This window comes from Dreissena polymorpha, chromosome 13 (genome assembly GCF_020536995.1).
Source record: "Dreissena polymorpha isolate Duluth1 chromosome 13, UMN_Dpol_1.0, whole genome shotgun sequence".
Lineage (NCBI taxonomy): Eukaryota > Metazoa > Mollusca > Bivalvia > Myida > Dreissenidae > Dreissena > Dreissena polymorpha.
In genome coordinates, this window is record NC_068367.1 from 6,582,184 (window position 1) to 6,599,099 (window position 16,916).

General features: G+C 35.5%; 1 protein-coding gene across 4 annotated transcripts in view; it reads right to left on the minus strand.

Annotated features, from left to right (window-relative positions):
* The window catches only part of LOC127854424 (adenylate cyclase type 6-like), a 71,827-nt gene that overhangs the window by 39,031 nt on the left and 15,880 nt on the right, over positions 1-16,916 (minus strand). For all 4 annotated transcript variants that reach the window (XM_052389451.1, XM_052389449.1, XM_052389450.1 and 1 more), the window contains exons 5-6: positions 9,388-9,516; positions 5,120-5,230 (exon numbers count right to left, since the gene is read on the minus strand). In XM_052389451.1, the coding sequence (XP_052245411.1) occupies positions 5,120-5,230; positions 9,388-9,516 (240 nt within the window). The remainder of the gene's footprint in view (positions 1-5,119; positions 5,231-9,387; positions 9,517-16,916) is intronic.

Below are 16,916 nucleotides of genomic sequence, written 5' to 3' on the forward strand. Positions count from 1 at the left end.
TGTTTGTGCTATCTAAGTCATGCTGTCTACGTGGTACTTGTAATGGTCAGCAATACTTGATAAGCCCCGCCTACTGCTCTGCTTAGCCAATAGAAGCTAGTGATATTCTGCATGCTTGTTTTGCTGTAAGTGGCGTTAATCTGTATGCTTGTTTTGCTGTTAGTGGCATTATTCTGTATGCTTGTTTTGCTGTAAGTGGCGTTATTCTGTAAGCTTGTTTTGCTGTAAGTGGCGCTTATCTGTATGCTTGTTTTGCTGTAACTGTGGCGTTAATCTGTATGCTTGTTTTGCTGTAACTGTGGCGTTAATCTGTATGCTTGTTTTGCTGTTAGTGACATTATTCTGTATGCTTGTTTTGCTGTAAGTGGCGTTATCTGTATGCTTGTTTTGCTGTAAGTGGCGTTTATCTGTATGCTTGTTTTGCTGTAAGTGGCATTATACTGTATGCTTGTGTTCCTGTAAGTAGCATTAATCTGTATGCTTGTTTTGCTGTAAGTGGCGTTATTCTGTATGCTTGTTTTGCTGTAAGTGGTGTTAATCTGTTTGCTTGTTTTGCTGAAAGTGGCGTTATTTTGCATGCTTGTTTTGCTGTAAGTAGCATTAATCTGTATGCTTGTTTTGCTGTAAGTGGCTTTGATCTGTATGCTTGATTTGCTGTTAGTGGCGTTAATCTGTTTGCTTGATTTGCTGTAACTGGCTCAGGGCTTAACACTAAGGCACGTCGGAACGACATTCACTGTCTGTACCTAGGTTCGGGCTAGCCAATGTCCCAGTAACATGCCCGACCGGTCGTGTGTATTTTTGGCGGGATTATGTGTTCTATATTAATAAACTGCGTTTTAAATAAGCTTTTGAAAGATGCAAAAATCTTAATACAGTATGATCAGATGACAATTAAATCCCAGATTGAAGTCGAAATAGATTTGGAACCCCCTGATTGCAATCAAAAAGAGGCCGACAATTCAGAAAATCCCCAGTGTTTTCCTGGTAAAACACATCAGTACCTATTTTTAAACAGAATTCCGATAGATATGGTTTTGATTGGTTTCCTCAAAGTGACGTGTTTTCTCGATAAAACTACGTTTTAAACTAAAAGCAGGGATCGCCCAGGATTGTCCAGGATCGATGAAGGTATAAAACTCGACATTAACACAAAGTAAATATAAAATTATTATTTATTTATCAATTTTTTTTTTTTTTAATTTGTTTGATCGATTAGAAGTGTTTTGACAATCTTTTTTACGCAATTCAATTAGCAAAACTAATATTAATGGTCGATCCCAGCTTTTAGTAGAGGTTACCCTGCGCAATTAATTTCCTTCTATATTACATATGATTAGTTGAAGTTCGATATCAATTTTTACCATGATCAAGCAATGGCCCCTTATATCATCATACATCATTGGAAAGATAAATGCATACTCATTTGTAAAAAAGGATGTCATTAAATTCTATACGTTGTAACTCAAAATATTCACCTTAGAATAGGCACACGGGTTTTGACAGCTGTGCAGGCGACCATTTTGGGCTCAAATAGTATGACCTACTTTCGAAGCCGGAAACCATCAACAGAAAAAGTAGAGCAAAAAAATGGCTTTTTTTCTTATTGCTTACAAATATACCTTCAAATTGATACCAAACCATTCCATTTGCAATGTATTTTACAAATCCTATGTAGCATGCACTGAACAATGAGAGCTAAGTATCATTGAGTATCAAGTACCTAAAAACAGGAGTTCCGGTTTGGGGTTATGTGACCTAGAGAGTTAACCTTGTACAATTGTTACGACTACCGTAACACGTTATTTGTTATTTTGCGACACCTAAGATTCACTTACCGTATGTTGTCAGACGGAAACCGCGGCAATCTATGTAAAAAGGTTTTAACATTCATGTCGTTGTTTAAGTTTGGCTTTACGAGTGGGGATGGGGGTTCCTCGGATAAGAAAAGAAAAGGGAAGTAGGAAAGTAAGAGAAAGTATGACGAAAAAAAACAAGGAAATTTCTCCCGAAATGGCGTGAAGATTACAAATAGATGTCTTAAGTAGATGAATATTGAATTCATTACCATTAGTAAGGCAAGCTAATAAGAATGATTGAATCATAATTGCGCATCTCCACGCACAAGAAAATACAAGTTAAATGATAAATATAAAGGTTTAGATAATACTTTGGTCAGGGCACATGAAAGATTGGTCATGGCTACCGTAATTACTCTATGTTTTCGGACACTTAAAAATAATTAATTTTTTTCGTGTCCGAAAACTTAGATACGAAAAATATTCACAAAATACAGGTGTCCGAAAACTAAGAGTCGAAAATTGAAGTGTCCGAAAAGAGCGTCAATTGTATCAACGACAACCGGTAATAGCACGCGCGTGTAAAAAACCATGCCGTATAGTATAATTTACAGTTATATACGTTTGCACTGCATTTTAAATCATTTAAAATGCTTAATTTATTTGACAGAAAGTTACTACAAGGTTGTACTTTGACCAACGAGTTCAAAGATGAGCATGTGATGTACTGATACTCGCTAGTATCAACCTGTAATCAACGCAATAAAAAACACACTATGAATTCTTTGTTTGTTCATTACAGATAGTTGTTTTCTAACACCTTCCATTGTTCGTTAAAATTGCAATAGGGTGCATCACGCTTTGAAGCGATTAGTATTTGTCACAGTTATTTTACTGAGAAGGTGTAGTACCATTGCGGTAGATAATTGAACTGTTAATTGAAACTACCCCTATCGGGTGAAACCATTGTTTAATACCGGTTTACAAGGTTATTTACCCAATAACGCAAATGTAATGGTCCGTTGCCCTCAGGCATGCAGCTGCCATGTCTTATGATGTTAATCTGGTTGTAAAACTCCATGATCCAAGTGTCATTAGATATCGAAAACAGGACCGAAATTCGGTAAAATAGCGCTGTAAAATATACTGTCCGAAAACTTAGAGACATTAATAATGGACGAAAACTCGTGTGTCCGAAAATTAAGAGTCACGAAAAATAATTATTTTTGCTAAAAAAAGGGGTGTCCGAAAACTTAGAGTGTCCGAAAACAAAGAGTTATTACGGTAGTAGGTTTTGCATTTACTAGCTAGCCTAAATGGGCTAGTTGAAAAAAAAAGTTAGTGTTAAGCCCTGTGGCTTTAACCTGTTTGCTTGTTTTGCTGTAAGTGCTGTTAATCTGTTTGCTTGATTTGCTGTAAGAGGCGTTAATCTGTCTGCTTGATTTGCTGTAAGTGGCGTTAATCTGTCTGCTTGATTTGCTGTAAGTGGCGTTAATCTGCAGAGGCGTATCCAGAAAATGTTCAGAGGGGGGGCTCAACAGTGGAGGGTGCGGGAGGGGTGTCCCCTTCCGTCGACGATTTTTTTTTGAAATGGCACCTTGAAATGATGCGATTTCCTGCTATCTAATCAGCATTTTGCATGATAAAAGTGCATGTAAAACAAATAAGAACTTGAGTTTACACATCAAGTGTGACAGACACACCGACAGACAGACACACAGGGGTAAATCAAATGTCTCTCAAACCACTAAAGTGGTAGGAGACATTATCTTTATCCATAACTTTTTTTAACAGAGTTAGATGGGTGGACCTCCTATTTAACCTTGTTGGATATCCTACTAGGTCAACTAAGGTACAACATTAAAATGTTTATGTCCATGTCCCTATGAATGGAAAGCAGGCACACAGCGGACAACCTGTCCTGACCCATTGATGATCTTAGTTTTGTCTTAACAAGTCCTTGGGCACTGATACTCCTTTCACACTCGCATGATGTAACAGGAAACACACATGATATGGACAAAACAGTGTAAATGATGGGGTACAGCTGGGAATCACAATGTGCAACAGAGCCCTGAAGGGAAGTAGGTGGGTTGGGTACACCTTTCCACCTAGTCTGCCATATAAAGTGCAACTCAGCAGGGAGGGACTGAGGGGAAGAGAGATCATCAATGAACCATTCAAGGTCACTAGCACTGACAGGAGAGGCGCACATTTGTTCAGGTATAAACTTCAATCTCATGGCTGTCTTAGTCTGCAAATCACTGAATCGGGTGTCCATTTCGTTCACAAAAGTGTTAACAAAGGGAGTCGTAAGGTTTCCGTGTAGTTTAATTCGGGTGTTGCTGCCTCGATGTTGTCACGCTTTAAGAAAAAGATTTAGTTTCATATAGCAAAGTAATTCTTCATTTTTGAGTCTTTTTTAATTTTAAAAAGTATGGATGAACATCAAAGCAGTTAGCCCGATTTGTAAAAAAAAAAAAAAAAAAAAAAAAAATTGCCATTCATTAAGTATGCAGTTGAATTTCACTGGCAATAACTTGTTACTCAAAAGGATTATCACTCTAAAGAGCTAATACCAATTAAATTCATCAAAGAAATTACCGAAAAAATAATTATGATTGTCCATTGTGTTCGTCTAAACTCTTTAATTGCTACAAATTGAAATACTGTTTTTCACAAGTCTCATGCGGCAGCCATTTGTAAACATTTATCTATAGCTAAATGTATGGATGAATTTCATTAGTTGAATGTATCTTCTTCAGCCAATCAAATAGCGCAGTTTATTACTTACAGTCAATGAAGCGTGCACTTTAGCTGACGAGGGTTAGATCGTCTATACACATGCCTGGGGGCTAATCACACAAATCGACAGCTGTTTATGGCTTAATTAGGGACATATGACAGAAAATACACAAGTGGATTGAAACTGAATGGGGCTCATTTTTATTAAAAATTGTGTCTAGCCAGCCAGCTGGGGGGGGGGGGCTTTAGCCCCCTAGCCCCCCACCTAAATACGCCTCTGATCTGTATGCTTGGTTTGCTGTAGGTTGCTCTCTGATAGTGGTAGAGTATTAACTTGTAAGAAAAACAATCCCTGTTGGATCTTGTGAATAAATGCTCCCTCTATGGGTCAAGAGGTCTGAAGGACTAGACAATAACAAACGACAATAAAGCAACATTACAGTTATCAGGAAAGCATGAGCGTTTAGTGCCATCCAAGATTAGCCTGTGCAGTCTGCACAGACTAATCAGGGAGTAAACTTTCCGCCTTTGATGGATTTGCTTTAAATATCATGCATATGTCAGTCAGTACTCACGAGATGGCCTCTATCATGTCGAGCCCCATGTCTATACAGCACTGGGCGTGGTCCACCCTTGCCTCTGGCACCCCACACACGCAGTAGTAGCAGTCACCCAGGATCTTGATCCTGAAATAAGGAGCCTTGTTCAGGGAAAACTGGACTTAATGCATGTGCCTAGAGTGTTGTCCCAGATCAGCCTGTGAAGTCTGAGCAGGCTACTAAGGGAAGACACTTTCTGCCTAGAACAAAGTTTTATCTAAAAAAGACTTCCTAAATTACATGGAAAATTCCATGAAAGCGCAGTGTCGTATCTGGGACAACACTTTATAAACATTCATAAAGCCCAGTTTTTCTAGTGTTCTGGGAAAACTTGGCTTAATGCATGTGCATTAAATATATTCCCAGATAAGACTGTGTAGTCTGCATAGAGGAATCAACGACAAAACCTGCCTGGACTGGATTTTTATTAAGAGGAGACTTCCATACAAGTAGACTTTGTTGTCCGTGATAAGACTGTACAGTCTGCACAGGCTAATCAGGGAAAATAATTTATGCACATGCATTAAGCCCTCTTTACCTGTTGCCAAGCTCAAAAGACTTTCACAACATAGATTTACAGCAGGGATAATGTTGTGTTCTTTAAAGTTGTAAAATACAGGAGATCATAGACCAGAGATTTTATAAAATGTAGTTTTAGTTCTGACATTTTTTAAGTTCTGATAATAGCCTGTCAAAATTTTATAAGGCCAAATTATTATTTTGAGCAAACAGAAGAAACAACTCAAAAGTCCTAAATACCTGGTAATAAGAATGATGTTATAAGCAAGATAAATACAATTTTATTGCAAAACAAAAGAAAGGAAAAAGCTCTTCAGCTTATTTTAACATATTATTTTCAGCGATACAATTTTGGTGTCATATGTTCCAAAGAATAAAGATTGCTGTGATGTTTTAGAAGCATGCATTTTCTGTGAAATAATAATGAGCCTCAATTTTGTGGGATGTTTTTACGTTTGAAGGAAGTCTCTTCTAAGCTAAAATCCAATTTACGCGGAAAGCATCCATTAAGCCACATTTACCAAGTAGGAGGCTCTAATGATTTATCCCTAAGATGTTATTTATTGAAATGCCAATTAGCAATTATCTTTATCTGCATTGAAGTTCATTGGTAGGTTAAAGGCCCTATAAAAATAATAATGGTGACACATCCAATTATTATGCATATAAACTGGTCTAATTTTTACCGGATTTCAGTTACTCTCGCATAAAAAATGCTAATAACACAGCTTGGGTGCAACGTTGTCAAGAATTATGGAAGATATACCCGTTTCATAATTGGAAGAAATAGCTGAAAGAAAATTCAATTGTAATTCTATTTTAAACAACTTTTTACCAGCAGAAGGTAACTTATTTGATCACTACAAACGTTTTAACCATTTAGAAGAGACCTACTTTGTGAATGATACCCGAAAACGTTGAAAATCAACAATATATTTTTGGTGACCTGAGTCACTTTCACTTTCACTTTCCCGAGTAAACAGCGATGTAAATAAACTGATTGTTAGTAAACACAATTGACTGTATTTTAATCTCAAAACAAGTTGTATTGCTCGTTTTTTATGGTAATGTCCAATAGCATATATATATTGTCTTTTGATAACCTTAATAAATAAAACATGAAAAAAATATTTTAAAATGGGTAAATAATAATTGATCGTCACCTTTATAGAGCCTTTAAAGCCACACACCTTGAAATGAAACACATGTTAATTAATACATATAGATGCAATTTGAAAGTGTGCAAAATTGTCATTAAATCTATAGCCTAGTTAGCAAGTATTTTTTCTTTTTAATTTTAAAACTGAAAGTAGGATTTCTATATGTATACATCCATTTCGACAAACGCGATTATTTTAAAGTTTTTAAAGCGCAAAAAGACGGATTTCTACCTGGTATCCACCAGATATATTATAATTGGCATAGATAAAATTAAATCTATAGCTAAGTTAGCAAGTAATTTCTTATTTTTCAAACGGCACTGCTTTTAAAACCGAAAGTAGGATTTCTAGACGTATACGTCCATTTCGGCAAACACAATTATTTTTATGTTTTAAAGCGCAAAAAAGACGGATTTCTACCTTGTAACCACCAGATATATTCTAATTGGCATAGATAAAATATGTTTCTTATTTATACTTTAATTTACTATGCCATGTATTTCATTTCAAGGTGTGTGGCTTTGATAAGCACCAAGTTCATTAAAGATACAATCAAATATTATTATTAATATTAAATTTTGTCAGCTTTATTAAGCAACTGATTCTCCATGGCAACAAAATTCATTAGAGGAGATGGTTCATGTATACCGTAATCTGAGAAAAATCAATCGAACAACCAAAGACATCCATTAGTCCAATTGTAGATAATATTGATGCATGTAGACAAATGGCTCATACAGATATACTTAACAGCCTATTACAAGCTCTGGTAAATGGATATTATTAACCCTTTGCATGCTGGGAAATTTGTCATCTGCTAAAATGTCGTCTGCTGAATTTCTAAAACTAGCATTTTCTTCGAATTGTTTCAAAGAATACTATCAAAATTCGGTTCCAGCACTGAAAGAGTTAACGGTCAACTTTCCCTGGCATATGTGTTGGTGTGTTCCATATATCCATATGTAAAATTAAAATAGGGGCAGACAAACTTGCATAACAATAGCTTATTTCAAAATACCATGCATTTCAATCTTCTTCGCCTCTTTATTATTGTTGATACTGATATTTAATGCAACTAAAATATCTGTGTAGATTAGTATATTATTTATAGACAAAACAATAGCATTTATAATTCATTATATTTATTACACTTTATAAAAAGATGATGCATAAGTAATAAAGAATAATTGACATAATTCCGAAAATAAAATGAAACAAATAATCATGGATTAGTTTTCGTGATTTTTTGGTATCTTATCAAGCTCAATATGTTGCAATCATATAAAGTATACCAAGCAACTTTCTGTGGACCATGGACCAACGCTACTTGAGATTCTTAACCCATTTATACCTAAATAAGTGGACTCTCTCATCCTTGTAAATTGGATCAATTTATTTCCAAAATTAGGGATGTCTAGTATATTTATTTCTATATTTAGAATATTTCTGACAGAAACTCCTTTAGGCAAACAGCGCAGACCCAGAGAAGACGCCTCATCATGCATGTTTGCCAAGGCCTTTTTTCTAGACGCTAGGCATAAATGGGTTAAGCCTACATTTTTACTGACATAGACAGTTAACTGTTACAGTATTAAGCTGTTGGTTCTAGTCTTAATTATCTGTCATTTTTTCTCTAGTGGTTGACAAAATTTGCCTGTTACAAATATTTTTGCAAATTTATTTTCGCCACCATTTTAGACTTTGAAATGTTGTAACACAAGAGACCAATATTTTCAACAAGTGTACATGCAGGAATGAAATAAATGTAGAATACGCCGAAAAGCTGTATACTAACCCTTCAAGCTCATAAGCAAAGTGAAAATGGTTATATGCAACCAACATAAAACCAGAAAAGCCTGCCAGTAACTCGTGTAACTTGAGTAACTCAAAGTCCTGTCCATTTTCATGCTGAGTGCTGCTCATCAGTATCTTAAGGTTGGAAATGAAGCCTTTAAAGGGGCCTTTTCACAGATTTTGGCATTTTTTAACTTATTCATTAAATGCTTTATATCGATAAATGTAAACATTGGATCGTAACAGCTCCAGTAAAAAATCAAGAATAAAATTTAAAAAAGGAAAAGAACATTGCCCGGTCGAGGTTTCGAACCAGTGACCCCTGGAGTCTTGCCAGAGTGCTGAAGTAAAAACGCCTTAGCCTACTGAGCTATTCCGCCGAGTACACCTATTCGACGTATTTTATACGTTATATAAGCAATCTTCGTAGTTTCACAAAATTTAACGACAAAAACAGAACTCTCCAAATTATTCAATCGTTTCGCGTTGCAACGCTTTATAATTTTTAGGTTTTAAAATCGTCAAAAGATGCATATAATGGCTATATTAGACCATGGTAAATGTTCAGTATTACTGTTTCCTCACAAATATCATAACTAAAACGAAAATTTGCGAATCTGAAACAACTTTTTTCAATTTTGTCAATTTACCAAAGCGTGAAAAGATCCCTTTAAAACTTGAATCTAATAAGAAAGGTGTTAAATTTAATTAGATTTTATAAGGGACTAAAAATCTGGCTTCAAAGTTTTAAAGGGCTTACATCACACTTACCTGAGACAGTGATTGTCGGCAGCCAGGCAGTCAAAGCGCGCAAATATCTCGTTAAGTAGCTGAACCAATTCCTGGGCTGTACATTGGGACGAGAGCTGGGTGAAACCACACATGTCTGCAAACACGATACTGAAATGGAGAGAGCTAGGTGAAATCACACATGTCAGCAAACATGATACTTAAATGGACTGAGCTGGGTGAAAGTACACATGTCCGCAAACACAACACTGAAATGAGAGAGCTGAGTGAAACCACACAAGTCATCAAACACAATACTGAAATGGACAAGAGTTGTGTGAAACCACAATTGTCAGCAAACATGATACTGAAATGGACAGAGCTTTGTGAAACAACAAATGTCAGCAAATATGATGATGAAATGGACAGAGCTTGGTGAAACTACAAATGTCAGCAAATATGATACTGAAATGGACAGAGCACTGTGCAACCACGCATGTCCGCGAATATCATACTAAAATGGACACAAGAAAAATAAAATACAAAGATATGAACTGCGCTCTGGTTAATATGATAGAATCCTTATAAAATATGGCATTAAATCCATATGTGTAATATTTAACCGCAGTAAGCGATGTTGACCTTGACCCTAACGATCCCAAGTGTTACCTGTGACACACAGCCATATAAAGGAGAACAATTGTAGAAAGTCATTACAGAATCCTTCGATGCATAATGAAGTAAAGGCTAAATTATAAATTATTAATCAAATTTGTAATATTTAACCTAGATGTATGACCTTAACATTGCCTTTAAGGTTATGGGTCTTGCATGTGACTCATTCCCAGATGATTGAGATCAAATTTCATGTCTGTTGCTCATATATTGTTTGAGATAAAGCTCAAGACAGGAAAATTCTTAATAAAAAAGGATTTTTCAAGTCAAAAAGGGCCATAACTCAGTTGTTGACAAATGCATTGCATCACAATTTGATGTGCATCATTATCTTATCCATATATATACATGTACACTCATACCAAGTTCTAAAGTAATCTGCCCAAGCAGTTTCAAGATGTGGCTCCAGACACAAAAGGGTGCTTAATTTTTGAGTGAAAAGGGGCCATAACTCCATCATTTTCCAATTGATCATGGTGGCATTTGATGTGCATCATCCTCTTATAGCTATAGTTTCTATGAAATCCACCCAAGCGTTTTGAGATAAAGCTCCAGAAATAAAAGAATTCCCAACGGATGCAATGACAGGTGAAAGGACAATGACAAAACAATATCCCTTAAGGCTGGAGATAATATGTGTCTTGTTCTGTAAAAATTGGGCATAATGCATGCTTTCCGCTCTAATGGTATTTTTCGTTTAAAGGAAGTCCCTTTTTACCGAAAATTTAGTTGAAGCGGAAAGAGTCGTCCCTGATTAGCCTGTGCGGACTGCACAGGCTAATCTGGGATGCCACTTTACGCACATGCATTATGCCCAGTTTTCTCAGAACAAGACATATAGAACCAGAGAACAGAAATCCATCATTCTGCCTTTTTGTTGTTTGAACTAGAGTTGACACATATTGATTAGATTATGCAAGTATTGGTGTTTAGGTTCAGATATAAACCCATGATTGGACCACTAATCAACATATACCTACATAATCACACAAACAGATATAGCACAATTTGTCTATTTTGCTTAAATTGCATAAAAACAAAATGGTTTTGTGTTATGTTGTACAAAAATGTACAGCTAATTAAATATAAAGAAATGCTGCTTATATAATTTATGGGAGTGTAGAAGAATATTAAATAACGGGAGCAACATATTATACATCTAGAATAACTGTGAATATGTCACATTTCAAGCACTGGAAAGGAAAATTCTATAGCTGTAGCTCAAAGTGAATTGCATGACTACAGGGAGTAGGTACTAAATGTCTCAACCCTTTCCCACTCAGAAGCAAAGTGAAAATGGCTAGGTGCAAACAGTATAAAACCAAAACAGCCTGCGAGTAACAACAATACAATAAAACCGGAAAGTGAAGTACCTTATTAGTCTGTGTGGACTGCGAGTAACAACAATACAATAAAACCGGAAAGTGAAGTCCCTTATTAGCCTGTGTGGACTGCGAGTAACAACAATACAATAAAACCGGAAAGTGAAGTCCCTTATTAGCCTGTGTGGACTGCGAGTAACAACAATACAATAAAACCGGAAAGTGAAGTCCCTTATTAGCCTGTGTGGACTGCCAGTAACAACAATACAATAAAACCGGAAAGTGAAGTACCTTATTAGCCTGTGTGGACTGCGAGTAACAACAATACAATAAAACCGGAAAGTGAAGTCCCTTATTAGCCTGTGTGGACTGCGAGTAACAACAATACAATAAAACCGGAAAGTGAAGTCCCTTATTAGCCTGTGTGGACTGCGAGTAACAACAATACAATAAAACCGGAAAGTGAAGTCCCTTATTAGCCTGTGTGGACTGCGAGTAACAACAATACAATAAAACCGGAAAGTGAAGTCCCTTATTAGCCTGTGTGGACTGCGAGTAACAACAATACAATAAAACCGGAAAGTGAAGTCCCTTATTAGCCTGTGTGGACTGCGAGTAACAACAATACAATAAAACCGGAAAGTGAAGTCCCTTATTAGCCTGTGTGGACTGCGAAGGCTAATCAAGGACAATACTTTACGCACATGCATTAAGCCCCTTTTTCCCCAGGCCATGACACGTTTTATACTTACATATCAGTATCTAACGGTTGGAAATTAAGCCTTTAAAATTGAATCTAGTAAGAAAGGTCTTTAATTTAATGTTACTTTCTGTGGGACTACAAATGCATCAAAGTACGTATCTAAGTGGTAATAAAGGCTTAAAACATTGATTATGTTTCATAAAAAATATCACACCCATTGATATACTCAGATCTAGATGCTGCAGCTCAACATTGATTTACTTTTAATTATATGAGTCATGTTCTGAAAAAACTGGGCATAATGCATGTGTGTAAAGTGTCATCCCAGATTAGTCTGTGCAGACTGCACAGGCTAATCTGGGACTACACTTTACACACATGAATTTTGTCCAATTTTCACAGAACAAGACACATATTTTCCAAAATATCCACTAAGCTGTGATATACATACTAGTAATTAAGGGCATTATCCTGTATATCAAATATAAAGTCATTATTTTTGGGTAAAATAGAATCAGATTCAACAAAACAAACAATTTGATAACAATATGTCATAGATATTTTAGACACAAAAAACTACAAAAACTGCAATAAACATCTTTTACAGATATTAATTACAAGTGCTATTGACTTCATGATGAACATGTCATACAACATATTAATTTCCGCTAAAAAACCAGAGTCCTATATATTAGGGCTGTCACGATTCACCGGTATATCGGTATATCGCGGTGCATGTTGTGAAAAAAATCGCACCGCGGTATGGCGTTGCCACACCGGTTTTTTAAATATTATTATATTAGCACAGATATATATACATTACATAATTATTTTGATATAGATATCGTTTTGAAAACTGTAGAAGCGATTCAAAAGGGCTAAATAAATAATCCGTTAATATCCAGGTCAAGCAAGCGCTTCTACTTGTAGATGTTTAACTTTCACGTTTAAAATACGGCGATGTACGGGTCCGTACCTTTTTTTGGAATTTGGGACAGATTTCCTTTGCAAATAAGTTCATAATTATCCAAATGATGTTTATTCTATTTCTTATTTTCTTTCTTTAGTATATCGATCGTTCAAAAAGTGGCACTTCCGAATCATGTTATCTTAAGATTCTGAATAAGTCGAGGAAGAGTCAGAACGCTACGGATTTTCAATACTGGGCCCGCTGACTCTGCATTTTAAACATGCCCTTGAAGCGTTCGATTTACACAGATTGTAGTCATAGCTATTGTAAACAACATGGCGGACATTTTAGAAAAAGACGCGAATAACAATTACAATAACAACGACTACTTCTATCAAGTTTATTACAGTTTTTTTTACAGTTTCTAGTCATACTATGATACCAGTGTTTTCTGATTATTGAGTTTAATAAAGTTTGTAAAACTTGTTATTCTGCTGTTTTCTTCACAGATACATATTCTGTAAAATATTGAGGTACGAACCGCAATACAGTGTTGCCGTACCACGATACACCGCGTTACCCTCACGGCTTATCCTGACAGCCCTACTATATATCATTATTTCTTTTTAATTGTGGAAATAGAGGTATGATAAACAGAAAACATGTTCACAAAACATTTTTGCAATTGAAAGTCAATTTTAACTGACATCGATTTTCATTTTTGCCTATCAACTACAATGGAAATCCAGTTTCAATGACAAGCAAAATTGATTTTCGATTGCAAAAACTGTTTTGTGAACAGGTCACTGCCCTGTCATTTATTAATACATCAGGCTTGGCACAAATAAAACAACCAACAGCTCAGCAAGCATTTATTTGAAGCCTCGCCTGCTATATTACACCACGATAGAGCAGTGACCAGTTACACTCTGTTTATGTACCAACCCTCATAACCCCAGACACATGTGTTGATCTTAATTTAAACCTTATTATTTTAGCTCAGTTGCATTGAAAGCCTGACAGGCTTTTTTGAAATGCTCTCAAGTCCGTTTCCTGGGCCTAGTACTTGGTGTCTATGGGGGTAGATCTTAAAATGCTCCCACAGTTAGGATTGAACCCGTTACAACCCGGTTGCTTGGACATCATATCCATAACGCCACAGCGACCTGTGTTGATCTTAAAACTGGTAGCTGATTTGTGAGAAACCATCAAAATCTTCCATATGCAGGAAATGAATGGTGCCACAAAGGAGTATCAAATGAGACTTGTTCTAGGAAAGATGTGCGAAATGTTCTTTCCGCTCGACAGTTTTAGCTTTAATGTTATTTTTTTTGTTTAACCGTAGTCTCTTCTTTGTGAAAATCCAGTTTTGGCAGAGAGTGTCGTTCTTTATAAACATGTGCAGACTGCACAGGCTTATCTGGGATGACACTCATAGCATATGCATTAACTCTTTCAGTGCTGGAACCGAATTTTGAAGGCCTTTGCAAGCAGTTTTGATCCAGATGAGACGCCATAAAACATGGCATCTCATCAGGATCCAAACTGTTTGCTATTCTGATAGTATTCTTTGAAAAGAATCAACAAAAATGCTAATTTTAGAAATTCAGCAGACGACATTTTAGCAGATAACAAATTTTCCAGCATGCAATGAGTTAAGCCATTTTTTCCAGAGAGAGGATCAAATAATTACCTCAATACTAAAACTGACCCTATATATATTATGTTGCTAATTCAGACGAAATATATTAATAAAAATGAATATTACATATTTGTCAATATTTACAGAAATCATGACTTTTTACCTTCATAGAGAATAGCTGTTTTTCACAAATTTGACAAATTTCAACTCACATTTTCATGTCAAGAATTTTGCGACTCAATTTTTTTATTTTTTTTAAAGTTCGCAACTCAGTTTTTCACAATTTTTAACAGTTTTTTACTCAATTTTTCACAATTTTGAAAGTTTGCAACTCTTTATTTCTAAAAATGAAGGGGCCAAGGCCTCTTCACAAAAATAGGTAAAAAAGTCCTGGAAGTAAAAATAGTTAGTTTTTTTTTGGTCTTGAATGTCGAGGATATGGTAGTGATACAAATTAGAGAAAACAGCAGTGATGTTTCATAGTTACCATGGAACCAAATTAAAATGGCTATTATCTAAATATAAATGTATGTTAATTGTTTTGAATGTAGGAAAAACAAGAATACATTAATAAGCATCATATATTCGTAACTAGTCTTGTACTTAACCCATTTATGCCTAGTGGACTCTCCCATCCTTCTGAATTGGATCAATTTATTTCCAAAATGGGGATGTGGGATGTCTAGTATATTTATTTCTATATTTAGAATTTTTCTTCAGAAATTCCTTTATTCAGCAAACAACGCTGTTTGCAAAGGCCTTTTTTCTGGGCGCTAGGCATAAATAGGTTAATTTACTTGGTTTATGATACAACATATGTACTTGATGTATTTATGTAAGATCTGTTATTCGAATTTCAAAATAGATTTCAGTGTCTACAACTATATAAGCTCTCCCAATAAATTGATAATAGAAATATATTATGAAACATATTGGATACATATTCTAGAATATGTCAACTCTTTTAAATTAAAAAACACAAATGACAATGTGATTAAGTAACATGTGATTGCTACGTCGTTGTCGTTGCTTGTTAATGCAATATTATAATGGAAAAGCGGAAAGAGAACTTTAAACAAAGACCAATCACAAAAAATGTGGATCCAATCAGGATATCAAAATGCTGAGAAGGAAAAACAATGCAAAAAATACGATTCCTCATAGCCACTCAGTGAGGTTTGTAGCTTCTTATTTCCTGCTAATGTGGAGTCAAATGCCTGGTTGCTTCCTTGTTGAGACTGCCATCACATGATTACTGAACAAACGTGGGTTAATAAATTTAAAACCAGTCTGTCAATGTTTACCTTAAGATCAATGTGAGTGGTTGCTACCACAATCAGGCAACTATTGTGAAACTGCCTCTGAGGCCTTTGAATTGGATGCAGCTTGTGAGACATGGCACTGACTATAGCCCATATAACCATTTAATACACTTAGATACATATTTTTATGCATTTGTAGTCAATTAGAAAGTTAAATTTTAAGACCTTTCTTACTATAAGTTTTAAAGGCTTCATTTCCAACCCTAAGATACTGATGAGCAGCTACAGCATAAAACCTGAACAGCCTGGGAGTAACTCGCAGGCTGTTCTAGTTTTATGCTGTTTGCAGTCATTGCCATTTTCACTTTGCCTCTGAGTGGAAAAGGGTTAAAGGCCAATTATTTTTTATGATAACCCACCATAATATGTATGAACTTAAATGAAAACAGTTTTGAAGAGTTATGGGTTGAATGTGTTTTTGTAACAATACAATAATTGATACTAGAATGTAAGTGAATTTTTGTTCACTTCGACAGTACGACTTAAATAACATAAATGGCAAATTGCACTTTACTCAGCAAAGTGAAACTTTCTTTTGATTCAATTGTTAACCCTTTGCATGCTGGGAAATTTGTCATCTGCTAAAATGTCGTCTGCTGAATTTCTAAAATTAGCATTTTCGTTGATTTTTTTCAAAGAATACTATCAGAATAGCAAACAGTTTGGATCCTGATCAGACGCCACCTTTTGTGGTGTCTGATCAGGATCCAAACTGTTTGCAAAGGCCTTTTGGAATTCGGTTCGAGCACTGAAAGAGTTAATTGACTGATGATGCTATGCAAAACAGGACAGTGGTTTATTGGCACATGCTTCATGCATTTGTTTTCCTTGAAAGGATAGTGTTGTTGCAAAGAAAGGCTGCCAAGACAATCAACTATATACCTTACTAATTATCATTTCACTATGAAATGTTTGGCAACAATAAATTCAGACTTGATATGGTGACATTATTATAAAAAAAGGAATTTTCAAATACAGACAATAAATATATAATCAT